Source organism: Agrilus planipennis, unplaced genomic scaffold, assembly GCF_000699045.2.
Source record: "Agrilus planipennis isolate EAB-ADULT unplaced genomic scaffold, Apla_2.0 scaffold26, whole genome shotgun sequence".
Classification (NCBI taxonomy): Eukaryota; Metazoa; Arthropoda; class Insecta; order Coleoptera; family Buprestidae; genus Agrilus; species Agrilus planipennis.
Window position 1 is genome coordinate 1171859 of NW_020439469.1, and position 16901 is coordinate 1188759.

Genomic DNA, 16901 nt, shown 5'->3' on the forward strand with positions numbered 1-16901 from the left:
CGGACGAACTTTTTGTTGAATGTAGATGTTTTCCTAATATAATACACGCGGGGGCTCCTAATATGAGATATTTTATATTAGGATATATAAAAACATGACCATTCGAAAAATTATTTTTTCTAGGTGGCGTCTATCAAAAGGAAAAAATGGTTTTCTTTTTGATACTGTTTAATAAGTGCCATTTAAAAATCACTGTGATGATGATGAGTCTAATATAAATTATATCTATGTTTATTACATACATATTTTAAGTCGCAGTTAGACCTATTAATTTAGAAGTATGATGCGGTTAATTATAGAATATAGCCTATAAAAAGTTTAATTTACATGGATTTCTTTCATATTTCTCTAAATCTATACTCACACCCTAAAGAACCTAATATGAGATACTACTCATACTAGCAACCCTCAGTATTTCATAATAGGAGACCATTTGCCTGAGACGTAATTTCTGTACTTTTTAACATTTTTTGATTTAATAAAAAGTGTATTATAGTTAAAACTAAACGCTCTCTCATAAATAAACTTCATTAAACACCCTATCGATTATTGCAATTTTCATATTGATTAGTGCAATAATTTATGTTTTACGTCCAAAAATAAAAATTGTATCTCATATTCGGCATCTTATAATATTCTATACTTCGACAACATTTTTTTTTACGTGGCCAGTCTTTTAAGAAGAATAATAAATTTAATGAAATATAAAACCCCCATAGGCCATTTTTAAGTAATTATTCACAAATAGAATTGACGAACAATTCAATAGTGTTGAATTAATGTAGTAAAGATTTTTGCTGGATATGAATAAAAATATTTTTTGTCTATGTCAATAAAATAAATTGATTACTTACTCATCAGAAAAAACTAGAGAAACGTCCGATAATTTGAAGGGATCGACGCTTCCGACTACCCCTTTGAAATGCAGAAGCCTTTCGCTCATGTCAGCCGCATCTGTAAAAAAAAAGAGAAATAATATGCGTCAGTTGCTATATCGAATACCATATTTTGAAACAATCCGCAAATAACGTATCAGGTTGATACTCACCGGTAGTAGCCAAGTTCAGACAAACCAAGAATCCCATAAAAATGGCGACTTTCATGATGACGGTTTTATAGATTTTCTTTCACGACACTAAAACTCGAACGCGTTCTAGGCTGTCGTGATTCTGTACCACAAGCAATTCTCTTTTATACTCGGAGAATTGTTCTTGAAAACTGATAAAAGCAACATAAAAAGTTGAGGTACTTCACGATATTAGGCGATAGATATAACACGACGATAAAGTAAAGAAAAAATTATTGTCACATGATTTGTTAAAGCCTTTCCTTTGGCAATTTGAACTTATGCTAGGTTCCTATATCAACGATAGTATTCTGTTAGATAAGAATGGCGACTACTATTAAATATGATGAATATGATTATTAACTACCTCCCATCAGGGTAAAGCAAAATGCTTGTTGATGGAAAGTGTAACTCAAAAGGAATTACATGAGCAAGTGAATACAAAATACATTTCTTGTAAGTTACTTTTTATAAATTTCTCCGTGTCGTTATCTCTTTCACTTGAATTTCAACACCTTGTTGCGACAACAATCATTTTCCTGATATGGGCATAGCACAGTAATTACATCAACAGCAAAAAAAAACGAAAATTTAACAGTATTAAATGTGTAATAACTTGAAAATAAATATTTTCATTTGAATGCATAGAGTGTTAGCTAAGATACTAATCATGAAGAATATGTCTTTTTGTTTTTATTTTTCGAACATAATAACAATTAAAGATGGACAAAACGCAATTTTTGGACAATTGCGAAGATTTCAAATAAAGAATTGTGTTTATCATAACTAATAATATTATTAAATATTACACATTTATACATGGTGACTACTGTGGCGTGCTTGAGTTTAGAAACAACAGTGTCAATTTATTTACGAATCTGATTTTTGAAAAAGAATCATTGAAAAATTCGAGATGAATCCGAACGTATATTAACAATTACCAAATTCGAACCGAAATTATATTTTTTTTTTCGCGCTTTTTGTACGTTTTGATCGGCCATTTTGAATTTTGCAAATTTGACATCAAACTCATAAACAACATACCCAAAAACCCTTAGTACCTGAGTTTCATAATTTTTCCTCAATTGATTTTCAAGATGTGTCAGTTAACATTTAATTTTGCAATTTCTTGTTATAAATAAAACAAACATTTCAGAAGTTTTTATGAATTTTTATACAGTTACAAATCATTCCGAAACAATGCCTCTTTTATGGCTACGATTATTTAATAATTCAGTATAATAAGTGTTTATTTCATAGAATGTAATGATAAATTGATTGAAGTAAAATTTAATTTGGAATTTAAAATGGAAGGCGGCAAATTGACTACTCTGACATTATATAATGCTGTAAAAAAAATATAAAAAAAACATTAATAAAAAGTTATCAGAATAACATTTTCAATAAAAAAAGAATTGTTCCTTTCCAATCAATAGATTCTGAGACATACACATTTAGTGCGACGCTTATAGAAATTATGTTGTAACTATTCTGTTTATTTTTCCGATTTCTTTATCATTATCAAATTTTCATTTGTCGCTCGTGTCGGCTTTATCCTTGGAAACGCATTTGAACTTTGCAAAAATCTCTTTGAAGTTGGTATAGCAAAATTAACTGACAGAAATGTAAACCATTGGATACCTAAATAGTCTGGATTGGATTCAGGTTTTCTGAGTCCCGACTAATTTCTTGATTTTGCGGCTAATTTTCCTCCGTCATGGCAATTTTTATGTTCGATTTAGAATGCCAACTATAATTTCACTCGATATTATAGCGATTGTCGGGCCTTCTAGATCGAGAAAAGGTCATTTAAAAAAAAATCGAACCTCCTTGTTCATCGTCAGCGGTTAATTAGCGGCTAATTATGAGCCTGGTTCCAGATATCTAGAATTTTCCTAACCGATTTATAATAGTTTTCCAGACTTATCTGATTTGAAGTTAGCATGCAAACTGGTTTTTGGGTTTCCCGGGTCGAGGCGTATTTTTGACTTTCACGGTCAATTTACGAAATACTCGCAGCAAGTTTCACGCCTGTAAAATCTAACTAGATATTATAGCGGTTGACGGTATAGATCGAAAATTCGAACTCGCTGGTTATTATTGGTCAACGTTCTACATCGTCAGTGCCTAGTTAGCAGCTAATTATGAATAAGGTGACCATACGTCCCGGATTGGCCGGGACAGTCCCGGATTTCCACCTTGAGTCCCGGATTTTTCTAGAAGCAATATTTGTCCCGGATTCAGTTTTTTTGTCCCGGATTGTCCCGAATTTTTGAAATAGACACACTAAAAGCGATATTACTTACAAAAGTTAGGTAATTATGAAGTAAATTGTACAGAATTTTATACAATGCTTCAAAGTAAAAAAGACNTTTGTTATATTAATTAAATAAAGCTACCTTATTTTTTAATGTTTCAACTTTTTTTGCAAATTACGTTAGCTTCCATGGATTTAGGTAGGTAAGTAAAAAAACAACCCGCGTTTATTGTCTTTTCAATGCATTAAACCATCGCGAATTTCGAAAAATTTATCTTCGCTGACTTGCTGTCTCGAATTCGAACAATTTCTTCGTCGCAATCCTGTCTGATCAAAAGTGTTCTTTGGAATGCATTTATCTTAATTATATTTCGTGTTGTTGAATTTTTGCATTACTGGTACGAATACCATCTTCATTCTTGAGGTATCTACGGTAATCAATTTTTGTTGATCAAATGAACAGTTATCTTATCTATACTGTAATTGATGTTGTCCGGCCAATCTAAATACTTTACTTACGATTACAGTTTTTAAATGTTCTTGTATTGTGAATGAAACTATAAATAAATCGAAGTATAAAAATTAGTTTTCCGCGAATTAAGGAAGAAAAATTTTGTTAATCAATCTCGCGAATTGAGGGAGGAAAAATTTTGTTGATCAAACTCAAAAATCCAAAATGTATTATAATAAAACTTGAATTTTTGAAGCAAGACTGCAATTTTTGTATGAATAAATTCATCGCGTAAATCTAAAGCGATGACATATTTTTTCTACGTAATAATTACGAATTACCAATTATGGGTCTGTATTTTATTCAATTAATGGAAAAGGAAAATTTTCTTTAATTGCGATCTTATTCAATTCGCGATTATGACAAAGCCAGATTTCACTATGTTTCTTACGTGTTAAAACAATCGGGTTTGCGTACTGAGAGTTGCTAGGTCGATTACTTTTTTAACTTACCAAGTAATTTAATAAAATTTCAAGTTTACCTTTATCAGAGCAAGATATACGTCGAGCACAAAAACTAATCGGTTGATCTTGTTTTAAAGTAATATTTGGAACTGTTTTTTATAAATTTCTAGGTAATCATTATCATATAAATTAATTTTTTTTATTAACACTATCTACATGTAATTCTTTATTGATTTTTAAAGTTTCATTCGTATACGTTGGAGATTGTGCTGTTTTCCAGCGTAGGGTAGTCCGGCAATCAATAAGATGTCGAATTACATTGAAAAAATGAGTCCCTCTGATGTTTTGGTTGGGTAATTTGTACATTCGGTTAAAAGATGATCATACTCCTCATAATTGCAGTATCTGACTACGTTTCTGCGCAGGATTCTGGATTCTGTCTGATAATTTCGGCATGGTCGTTTCTTCCTTTTTGTAGCCAAGCAGTCGTCTAGGAGTCAGTGTTACTTTCCGGAATGCTTCCAATTATTGTTCCTTTTCTTTTGCACCAAATAACACGACCTTAATTTTACAATTGTAAATCATTCACCCCGTCGATTATACATAGTCCACTAGATCATCATCACTAATAGGTACCTACTCGATTTGCCAAAATAACTTTATCACGGTAATAATGAATAAAATATTCCGTATGTTTGCATGTTCGGGTTTCAGATTCTTTTCGAAGCGAATCTTTGACTGTCGATAATCAAACATGCACCCCATGTAACTGAGAGGATCATTCGCCTTCAGTGTTAGATTGTCCGATCTTGAATGAAACGAATTCGCAGCAGGGTCTTCCAATTTAGAACTTATTAACACTCGTGTAGAATTATCACTGAAATGATAGCTTGTTCGAAGAAGTTCAGGCTGCTGCTGCTGCTACTACTGCCACTTCCAAAATGTATCTTCAGTGCCATCAAAATTATTAAGGTCATCAAAAGCCCTTATACTTAGGTTGTTCATAGTGGTACTCCGCGTATCAACAGTTGTTTCACTATAGTTTCTGGAGAATCGTTGGATAATACATTTTCTCGAAGTTCTAACTCTCTTTGGAAAAGGTCTCGTTCTTCAACTTCTCTATTTTCATCTCTTCAATCTAACTAATTATGGATATCTGTGTTTTGACAGTCACTTCTTTACCAATCTTGTGGTAAAACAATAGAGAATACCTTGTATAAAATATATACTTACATGAGAACCAACAAAAACACAAAGGTTACAGCCCAGAGAAAGAATACATCAGCCAACACAAAAACATGGCACGTGTAATTCTAGCAACAAATACGATGGTCTAATTTAAAACCTGATCAAAATTAAGGAACTTTCTCGTATATATATCGAATTCCTACTTGTTTCTCATAATTATCTCACACCAAGAAAATGAACCGTAGTTTATTTTAAATCTATCCCGACTAGTTAATTAAGGAACTTCTTGATCACCTTCTCCATTTTTGGCTTCATGTCCACGAATTAATAGTCTTCTTTTAGTAGCTTCTCTGTTGGAGAAATGTCCAAGTGACCATTTTCATTTACAAATCAAATAATGTTCAATTGTAAACTTGTTGGCACCACTGTTATTTTTTCTCCATCTACTTCTCTGTATATTATGATGCATGCTCTATTCTGATCCATTATTCTCTTGTAACTACTCTTTATCTTTCTTCTGGGATTTCTTAAGTAGTGACATTATTCCGTTTTCTTCAGCATCTATAAGTATTATATCTGGCAATGGATGACTGTTGAGACTATGAACATGTCGTATGCGTTTTACCGACTGATGCTCTACAACATTATGGAAATCTTGTAGAAAGAGTGCCCATCGTGCAACATATGCGCAAGCGTCCTTTTTCTTTAACGTTATAGTAAATGCTTGACAATCGGTAACAAGTCTAAACTTGATTCCAATCAAATACTTTCGGAACTTTTTAAAAGCCTTCACGATAGCTAAATTCTCTTAACTAAGCTGTAGTAATTTTTGCTCAGATGTAAAAATTGTACAACTGGCATAATAAATCGTTCCATAATCACGTTGAAATAAAATTGCGCCATATCGTTGAATTGACGCATCTGTGTGAAGTTCTGTTTCAGTTTCCACTTAAATTCTTTAAATGTATCACCTTCCTTCTCACAAAAATGTAAAGTATTTTCATTACGTAAAGGCCAGTCAATGGTCGCGATATGTATGCTTCTTCGTCAAAAATTCTATTAATGACATATTGAATCAACGACGCAATTTCAACATGTGTTTGTGCACGAATATCTCGCATTCTGTATGATTATTTATGGATGTTTCATTACCTCACTTTTTTCGTTCTTCCTTCTTCATGCACATCAAAACTATATGCTGTTACATTAAATAAATTGATTGGGGGCTTTCGTGGCCGTGGTCTAATGTACTGCTGAATTTTGGGATTATTAAACGTCCTCTGGAGAGTTTTCTTCTCCACATTTCGTCGCCTAGTGGTTGACATCTTCAGGAGTTCTTTTCTGACAATTAATTCCGCGCAGAATAGCGAAAGACGATTCGGAGCGTTTATTTATACCTGAACTGCTCGGATCTCGATTGGAGCATGTTTCGCTGGTCTGTGCTTAACCAATCGTCTAAACATAGCTCCTAACGATGTCAACCACTCGTGTCGACGGAACGTCGTGAAGAAAAATCTTCAGACAATAGTCAAGTTCGAAAGTCGCTAGACATCGTTATAAAAATACTTGGAATTTTTTTCCACGAGCGATCATATCGTTAATAATTTATGGAGAATTTTACACATCCACACAATAACCTTTTTGCGCAAATCATGTTTAGAATATCGCTCCTCGCACAAATCGTTGCGAAGTAGTCAAATTCACTTAACCAAATACGAACGTTTTTGCTACCATCATCAGGAAAGGATTGCATCTATTCCTTGACATCTCCACTATTTAGTACATATTCTCTAACTTCGTACCGTTTGTTTTCCAAACTTGAACTTTTGCCTTCCACACGGTCAGTACATCAATAGCTAGTTTTCACTTCTTGCGTCACTTCCCTTCTCTTCAAATCTAGTAGATATCTCCTAATAGTGAAACAGCTTCTAATCTAGTAACAAGCGCGTCTTTAATTTTTCTTCTTTTCAGTTCGTCTATTAATTCACATTCAATGCAGCATCGAATAGCGCTAATGTTTTTAGTATCACTTATTTTACCTTCCAAATAACGGGAGCGAACCCCGACAATTGTACGTATTTATTTTATACAAATTCAGATGTTAATTAAATAGAAAGTTTTTAGGAGAATTAAAACAAAATAAAATGATACAACAGAAAACGAAGTAATTCTTAGCTAAATATGTAAGCGAAACGTCTTTACTCTCGATCAATTACATCTCGACTAACTACCCTAGCGACTCGACGCAGCTGGTAGGTGCAATTATCGATTGCATAAACTTCCCAATAATTACGTTGCACTCCGTTAGCATATTGTACGAGGAGAATTCAAATATAAACGAGCCTTTCACTTCTGGGGACTCAGAAAATGTGTTGGACGTAGGCGGAGCATCGGGAAGGATAGGGGGATTTCTACAACTACAGATTGGTCAGGATTTTCCCCCTTTACGAAAAGCAGTTGATGTAATTCGCAGAATCACAGACAATCGTGTAAATTTTAGACAGATATTTTCACTAAGTAGGTAATGTTCTTTTTTGGGATCCTTTAACGTACATCTGTACATTTTTGTGCTATACTGCGACTAAAACAACTTCGGTCCTATCATAAAGATGTAAAGATAACCGTTATTTGGGTTCGACAATTACCATTTGCTTTTGTTGTACCGATAATGGCATTTTTACATGTAACGTTTTGATTAGATAATAGATCTGCACCGAATAATGTTTATCAACTTATAACTAAGGCGCTTTCCAAAAAATCGTTAAAGGATTAATTTTTCTCCTTTAACGATTTTTTGGATATAGTCAAGTTAATTCAACTTCTCAGTTCATTTGTTTTTTTGCGATGATATTCAAAATGTTTTTGGTAAATTTTGACAAAACTTTATCTCAAAAGAGCCCAAATTTCTGGGGAAAGTGAAGTGTTTATCTTCATTGTTTATTCCCAACTCTCTCTCCAAGACTTGAAAGGCTTATGAATTGCGTTTTACTGTATTATTGTCAACAGTAATTATCATTTCTTATTTTTAGAAAAACATTTTTTTCAATGAACAACGTTAAGAACGATTTTCGGTTACTAAGTCAAAATATCGCCGATCCCTAACTTCACTTATAACCAAGTTCTGCTGTACTTTCAACTTAGAAAACCAAAAGTGTTAGTAAAATTTTAAAATAGAGATTGTCGTGCCCTAAAGGAAAGTCGCAGCAGTATGTATAAGTTTAATAACGAAAAGAATTATAACACAAAACATATTTTATTTGATTAAAATCAGTATTCGGAGAGTTACATAGTATATCACATGTATAGTTTTTAAAGTCTATTGATGATCAAATAGTCATTGAAGATATCCATAAGGAGTTTGCTTCCTGCTTCTGCATATTTTGCTACCAAGTTATTAAATGGTTTAACCCCTTCCTTACCAACCTTGAGATTTAGAACGGAGCCATTTACTTTAGCTGAGCCCTGTACCTGGAATATTAATTAATTAATTAATACCTGTGGAAAATTGTCATAACGATATCGAGGTACAGCCCATTTCAATTTGTTTGAATTGTGACCTTGAAGAAATCTGAGCGAAGATAGAAAGAATACACACTAGGCGTGAGCAAGACAGAAATAGTTGGAACAAGCTTGAACGAGCAGAGCTCTCGATGGGCGGTCTTAGGAGATCGGCTAGAACTGTACAGTACTAGACGAAAATGTTTAGCAATTTCTTAAAACAAAAATGTATANAGCGACGCAGTCGACTTCACTCACTGAACGAAAAACCTAATTTGGTTCAACGTCGTTCCAATAGACGTACTGCATGCAGTCTGATCTGGATCAGTCAGCTTCAATCACCTTACCAACCGCCCCACCGCAGTTTGATCGGATTCGTCGACAATCGGCCGTCGAAGTCGAAGTTTGCTTAACCAATTATTCATCATCAAGGTTTTCAGTTCAAGAATGGTTGGAACTAAAACTAGAACAACCCATATTCTTAACTATTTGCGAATAGCCTTTGAATAGACCTTCATGCCTGAGAACGTATCTCGCCTATTTCTTATTGACTTCCGTAGAGTCCTCTGTTCTCGTATTCTTTCTAATACCTCTTCATTTCCAACCTTCCCTATCCACGGTATCCTCATCATTCGCCTGTAACACCACATTTCGAACGTTCGTAACCTTTTCTTTTCCGCCGCGCCCACTGTCCATGTATCGCACCCGTACATGGCCGTGCTCCAACCGATTATTCCCGGAACATTTAAATTTAATCATGTTTGTTACAATACACATTCTTTACATTACCCTGCTGAGTTTCCCAATTAATTTCCGAGGTTTCTGTAACCTTCTATGTGTAAACAGCTTTTTTGTTTTATACTTCCCAACTTCCCAAAATAATTTATAACGAATTCTATTCCAGACGAAGTAACTTGTTTGTTGTCATTCTGTTCTCATTTTCTTGTAAATTAAAAAAGCGAAATTTTTTGTTTAGTCTCTAATTTTAGCAGCAGTGTTTACGGAATTGGAAAAATATAACAACAGTCTTCTCATACCTCGTTCCACATTCTTTTTCCTCGAAAAAAACCCAAATTATCGTAAGTGTTCGACGGTATCCAGTCAATATTACAGACTTTGATGTATCTCTTCGTAAACGGTTAAAGATAAAATGAATAACAGATAAGCCTCCTTTTAGATGAATGATCCTTTACTGCTCTCTAATAAACGAAAGGTGTATTAAAGCGGATTACCGAGGGTTGAAAGGGAAATCCAGGACCTAAACTAAAAGCAAAACTTGAACGGCTATAGAAGTATTGATTTTGTATCAAAAGCGACGTTAAAGAGCTGATTATTCTGCTCATATAGCTGGTACATGATGTACACATTAGCTACATAAACATCTCCACAGTGAACACCAAATCCTATCATAATCGTCATCAAAAACCAATAATAATCTTCTTATTGATTTGGTTTACGAGCCATTCACGTAGGTACCCATATGATCCCCGTTGTCAATTCAAATGGACAAACAGGTAGTAGGGTCCTTGTCTAACATTTGTGATACTGCAGTTCTACCAAATATCAATAGATGGCGATATACTGGCGTAATTCGATGTTATGTAAACATGCTTAGGTATATGGAGCATCGTCGGTTTAGTCGGTGATTTATCGAGACTGTCTATAACGTGCTGATGAGGCCCAATAAAACCAACATATTGGTCCACATCACGTAATTTTGATAAATTACTGACCAACAGTTTAAACCGTATGTATACCCAAAAATAACAGTTGTTGTCATCAATCTGTATTAAGTATTATATTATTCAAGATTAATCGATTATTCGATCCTTGAAATTGAAAATAATGTAGATTTATTGACCACGTCAGTGGGAAACATACGGGTTCAACTAATTAAAATAAGAGGTAAAAGGGTCTTGAGGTATCTTAAGACAAAATAACAAGTACATGAATGTATCAAGTCAAGAGTAATTATTGGCTACATACAACCGAACTTATTTTGTCCTTCAATATAAAAAATGGAATCAGTTTAATGTTGCAATATTTTCCTTTACACAATTCCTCTATTTGCCACAATATTGCAGAATGCATGGGAACTTGACCTGAACTAGTTTATAGTTAACCTGATGACGGGGTATAAGGAGATACATTATTCGATTTTTGATTTAATTGTTTTACTAAACGTAGAAAGGAAGATTATAATCAAAACAGAGGTAAATAAGAGCAGAGATAAATATGTAAGCGGTGAGTTCAACTTCAAAAGGTAATTATGGTAGGAAGAAACAGAACCGTTAATTAATCTTGAGTTGAGAAATTCGATACAATTGTCTTGAAGGAAATAAGTTTTAATTAAGCTCGACGCTGAATAGTCGTATAGGTACAAGTAGACCGTCTGTTTAACTCACTAACTGCTAATTAATACTGAGCAATTTGTAAGCGAAAATGTTCCTGTTTAAATGCGATGTACAACTTTATTACTAGGTAACTACGACGCGATCACACACAAATATCTTATGTATAACTTAAGAACCACGATTTTGATGAAAATCGAGCCATTCGTATCATCATTGATTCATTCATTCATTATATTTCGAATGACACCCTGAGTTGAGTTTTTCGTAGAATCCGTTGTTTGTAATAGTCAAAATATGGTGTCAAAATTTCATTCAGTAGTTTTAATCTTGTGATGATCATCAGACAGTCAGTGAATCAATCATTTAGGATAAGATCCTTTATATCTATAGAGATTTACTTTTCGAAAACTGACAATAATAATTTGAGAAAATTCATTTGAGAGAAATAAGGCGTTTACTACGTAACAGAGATTTGTTTTCATTCTAAATCTGTTTATAGTATGAGATAAGAGAAAATATCAAAGAATACTTCGTGGATGAATACAAATTGGGTATGCTAAGGCAGTATTGTTACTGGCAAGATTATTACATTGTTTACTTTACTGAATAGAGCTTTTCGGGAAAGCTTTCAACTCTCGATCTTGTGAGCTTCATTAAATAAACATACTTAAAGGTAAAATGAGGAAAAAACCTATTTCAACCCTACCTGACTACTGAAAGATGTGTGTAGATTTGAATTTATGATTACAATTTTGGGCGGTTGATCTATAAAGACGGATTTCACATAAACCAAGTTAATAAAGAACATTAAATTCTTGGAGGAGAAAACAAGCAAGGAGGAATCTCGAAATTTAAACAGACGAAACACTTTTAAAACAGGTCAGAAAATTTAAATCGACTAATAAAATACATATGTATGCAACATCAACTTGAAATCACTTTTCGATTTTGAACCACTACAAATTTCCTCAAATTCATCAGGAAAATATTTTTGTTGTTGTTGTTGCCCCCCGCCGGGAATCGAACCCAGGGCCTTTGGCTTTACGCACCAATGCTCTGACCAACTAAGGTACCTCATTAAATTGAGGAAATTTGTAGTGGTTCAAAATCGAAAAGTGATTTCAAGTTGATGTTGCATATTAACATTGACCACTATTAGTAATTAATAAAACAATGCCTTACTACAATCTTACTGGACCATCCTGTAAATACATTTATAAAACAATCACTAATCAGCAAGAAGTAAAAAACTTAACTGGTACATATGCAATTCTTACCTTCATTATACACCATAGGATTTTTGAAGTTCAAGAACATTATCTCAAATAGCGTGTAGAAAGACAAGTAGAAGGGTCTTTTGCAGATTGTTTTAGTAGTTAAGCTGTGGAAAAGGAGAAAAAAAAGGTGGTTATTTATTTATTAATGATGACATAAAATAAAAAAAATGCAAAAAATTATAGAGGGTTATATCTAAGGTGACCATACGTCCCGGATTGGCCGGGACAGTCCCGGATTTCCACCTTGCGTCCGGGATTTTTCTAGAAGCAATATTTGACCCGGATTCAGGTTTTTATTTTCAATATTTGTTTTAACTAGAATTTTACAAAAATTAGCAGTTCTTTTTCTGCCTGCCTGGCACAAATGCTTCTAGTGAAAGAATCTTTTCTTTAATGAATAGCCTTTGAACAAGTGACAAGACTCGACTTGAAATAGACACTCTAAAAGCGATATTACTTACTAAAGTTAATTATGAAGAAAATTGTACAGAATTTTATACAATGCTTCAAAGTAAAAAAGACCTACTGAAAAAGATCCATAGTTCAGAAAAATATAAAAAGTATTGTACTTGGAAAGAATCCACCTTGCGTCCGGGATTTTTCTAGAAGCAATATTTGTCCCGGATTGTCCCGAATTTTTGAAAAGGTTCTTATTTTCAATATTTATGCTTCAATGCTTCAAAGTAAAAAAGACCTACTGAAAAAGATCCGTAGTTCAGAAAAATATAAAAAGTTTTGTACTCAGTAATACTGATTTTTATTATATCCTTAAATAGTATTTGTTATGTATAATTTTCATTAAAAAAAAATATTAAAAAAATCATATTTAAGTTATTTAATTTAAGTAACCCCCCCCCCCCCGCTACAAGTTCCCGTCCCTGATTTAAAATAAAAAAATATGGTCACCTTAATTATGAGTCTGGTTTACAATTTCAATTTTTACGTGCTAAGGAAAAATAATCGAAGAAGCTACAGAGCTGAATTAATTAGGATTTATGTTGCAAAAAAGTAGTGGAATGCATAGATACAAAAAACATGGAGAAGAAAACATTGGGGATAATGGAAAAGGTATAGGGCGAAAGAATCTCAAGGAAAGTTGAAAAAAGAAGACCATTCCTATTCCAGACGTTGCGTTGGTAGAAAGCATAGATGTTATTGTTCGGAGCGGAAATAGGGGGGTGAAATGAAAGAAAAGAAATTTATACCTTTAATAAACGTCACGGTAATATAAAAAAGAAAACATTACCTCTACCCTAAAGCTCCAATTGACTTTTTTTTAAATTCGTAAAAAAGTAAGAGGAATTAGATGCTTTCTTCCAAATTTCCATTGGAAGCATCGCCGCGAAAATATTTTATTTGTTTATTTATAACAAAAAATTAATGCCAAGTTTAAAAATCACTTGCAATAATTTAAAAAATGAAAAAATGGTTCATGGAAACTGCAGTGGATATAGGCCCATTTGTGAGATATTGGGTGGCAAGAATGTATATATAATGGTACCGTAGAAAACATAAATTCCGTCCCGTGTAAAATTTCTGTGTAAATTTCAACCGATTAATACTTGCATTTAAAGGGGGCAGTAAATGTAATGTGATGGTTTGGAAATCTTGCGAACCCTATATTTTAAATCTCTATTATACGAGGGCGATTCAGTAAGTACCCGTGTTTGAAGACAGGCGACGTTCTTGAGGGAAATTGGTGTTGTCATCGTGTGCTGCCATCTATCAAACCACGCCAAAACGAATTTCAGACTGATTGATAAGTTAGTTTGGATTTGGCAGCCATTTGACTGAAACGTGTTTCCTTGTTTTCGCTAAGATGGAAAAAGTGCAGTATCGTTCGGTAACTCGTTTTTTGTTTTTGGATGGAAAAAAATGGGAGAAGATGAAAACAAAGTTGGATACTGTTTGTGGAGACATCTCGCCATCTACGACCACAGTTAGATATTGCTTCAACGAATTTAAACGTGGTCAAAGATCCGTTTTTAATAGGAGCGACCAGGAAGCCTGGCAAACGTTGTTACCGAGGAAATCATTTTACGGATTTTTTAGGAAAAAGAAGAACTATCACTGGACAATACTACAGTGAGTTATTGGACCGCTTAGATTAAAGGAGACACGGACGCATTTGACGAAAAAGAAGGTGCGTTTTCAACACGGTAATGTACCGGCACATTCATCAGTAGTTATTGCCGCCAAACTGCATGAATTACGTTATGAATTTGCTGCCGCACACCCCGTACTCACTCGATTTGACTCCCTACGACTTCATCTTGTTCCCTAGCATGAAGAAATGACTAGCGAGAAAGAAATTAACTCAAACGAGGAAGTCATCGCCGAGACAGGAGGGATTTTGGAGAGTTCTACAAATCTTATTTTTATGGAGGGGTAAAAAAAATGGCAGGGTCGTTGGGAGAAGTGTATCTTTCTAAAAGGGGACTATGTTGAAAAATAAAAAAACAAATTTAAAAAAAAAGGTCTTCATTTCTAACACGGGTACTTATTGAACCGCCCTCGTATCAAAAAATTAAACTGTTATCATCAAATCTGGAGAAAAAGCTACCTCCTCAGTTATAAGTATAAATTTCTTGTATATATATATACTTAAAAATCATACATTCGGCAATCCATCCAGGTAAACATTGGCCATACAATAAAGCACTTCTGAACTCTAAAAACTTTTGGGTATTTCATTCCCACCAGCCACTAATATTGGTGGGCGGGCAGTCTTTCTTCCTTACGCCGGAAGGCCCTCTTCAGCTTCCTGTCAGGAATCTTGGGATGGGTGGGTGGTGTGGTTCGGGTGAGAAAGTTGAGACGGACGAAATGAAGACAGAACAGAATGAAAGATTATCTGTGGAATATTACTGCTCCAGAATTTGCTTAAGTAATGTAAGGAAACCACAGAAAAACTTGGACCAAGGCAGACGGACCCGGAATCAAACGGCAGTTTTTCCGAATTAAATTTACAAAGAACAATAAAAATGACCCGGATGGAATTTACGTTAGCTACTTCTATAGGGTTGTTCGGAAAGTCATTTCGTTTTTTCCCGACAGAGGATTTAATTGTATTCTTTTGCACCCAACTTCACATTTAAGCCGTATAATTTTTATATGCTTTGAGAGCTCATATANATTATTTTTGGCTAAATATGCTTTTAAATAAAGCATATTCTTAAATTTTAACGAGGCAGTTTAAATAATTTTGCAAATGGTACTGTACACTTTTGTCTAGTTGTCGCTCGATGATCGGTGGAGAAATGAGCTTCCGCAGATAAATATGATTGAAGTTGGAATTATGCTACGGCGCATCCTAAAAAACTAACAGTAGTTTTCATTCTTGCACAAGCCTAGTTGCTAATATACCTGTTGTTTTATTCTATTTATTATCATTGTTTCTTGTATGGTATAATAGAGCATAAACTATTATGGTGTTAACAATTAAAAATTAATTAATTACTTACGACCAAATCGCTGACTTCTACGGAAAGGAGGAAAGTTTCCATTTTGAGAGGGTTGTGGCTGAAAAGGTGGGTGACTTTTTCGAATATTCCAAGGAAAGAACCGCTAAAGGAATTCACACCGCATTTTAGATTACTTTATGCTGTATGCATATTTAGACTTACCGTAAGAATGGAACAACATAATTAATACCCAATTTCTTACTGGACACAGAGAGCCGGTCAACACTATAATCAATTGAAGGGTAGTATAAAGTAGCATTGATGACACCGTCCACTACATCGTTTTGCGTTAATTCAAATCTGGAGAAGTTGCCTATAGATCCAGACTTAAGGGTGACAGAAATGCTTGAATAAAAAAATATTATAAGGTCTAGCTTTTAATGATAATTTACTCCCTGTACCTACTGTATCATAAGTTTTTTAAAACGTATAATAAATGAGGTAAATAAAAAATTATTATAAACAATTCCCCTGTATTAAGAAATACATTTTTGTGGTGAGAATTTTTGTTACATCAAATGTATCTATTAAGAAGGTATGAACAAAAAAAAATTAAAAATTTTGTTGAAGCACCCTAATGAACATGAGAGGTATATAGTTTATTAACAACTTTTAACCAGAGGGTGTCGTTTTGTTTATTAAAATTTATAAATGATCTTATCTATATATGTAGGGTAAGGATGCCGAATATAAGATAGTTATGTTTTGGCGAAACTAATCGCCGCAGTGACTTGGCGCTACTGTCGCTAGAAACCATAACATCAAAACGTGTATTAATGCTTCACAGTCCGAGGCGGTGTTTGGTTGTATACGCGCGGGCTTTTACGTAACCCCAAAACCTAATTTTTGTCATTTTAATTTACAGTTTTATATATATATATA

At 33.8% G+C, this 16901-nt stretch overlaps 2 protein-coding genes across 6 annotated transcripts in view; one reads left to right on the forward strand and one right to left on the reverse strand.

Moving 5' to 3' along the window:
* LOC108740021 (mitogen-activated protein kinase-binding protein 1) overlaps positions 1-16901 on the forward strand; it is a 482920-nt gene that overhangs the window by 78613 nt on the left and 387406 nt on the right. The gene's annotated exons all lie outside the window — the stretch shown is intronic.
* The window catches only part of LOC112905860, an 11059-nt gene continuing 2818 nt past the window's right edge, over positions 8661-16901 (reverse strand). The window contains exons 3-5 of the mRNA XM_025979110.1: positions 16182-16364; positions 16020-16122; positions 8661-8894 (exon numbers count right to left, since the gene is read on the reverse strand). Of these exons, the coding sequence (XP_025834895.1) occupies positions 8736-8894; positions 16020-16122; positions 16182-16364 (445 nt within the window). The 3' untranslated portion in view covers positions 8661-8735. The remainder of the gene's footprint in view (positions 8895-16019; positions 16123-16181; positions 16365-16901) is intronic.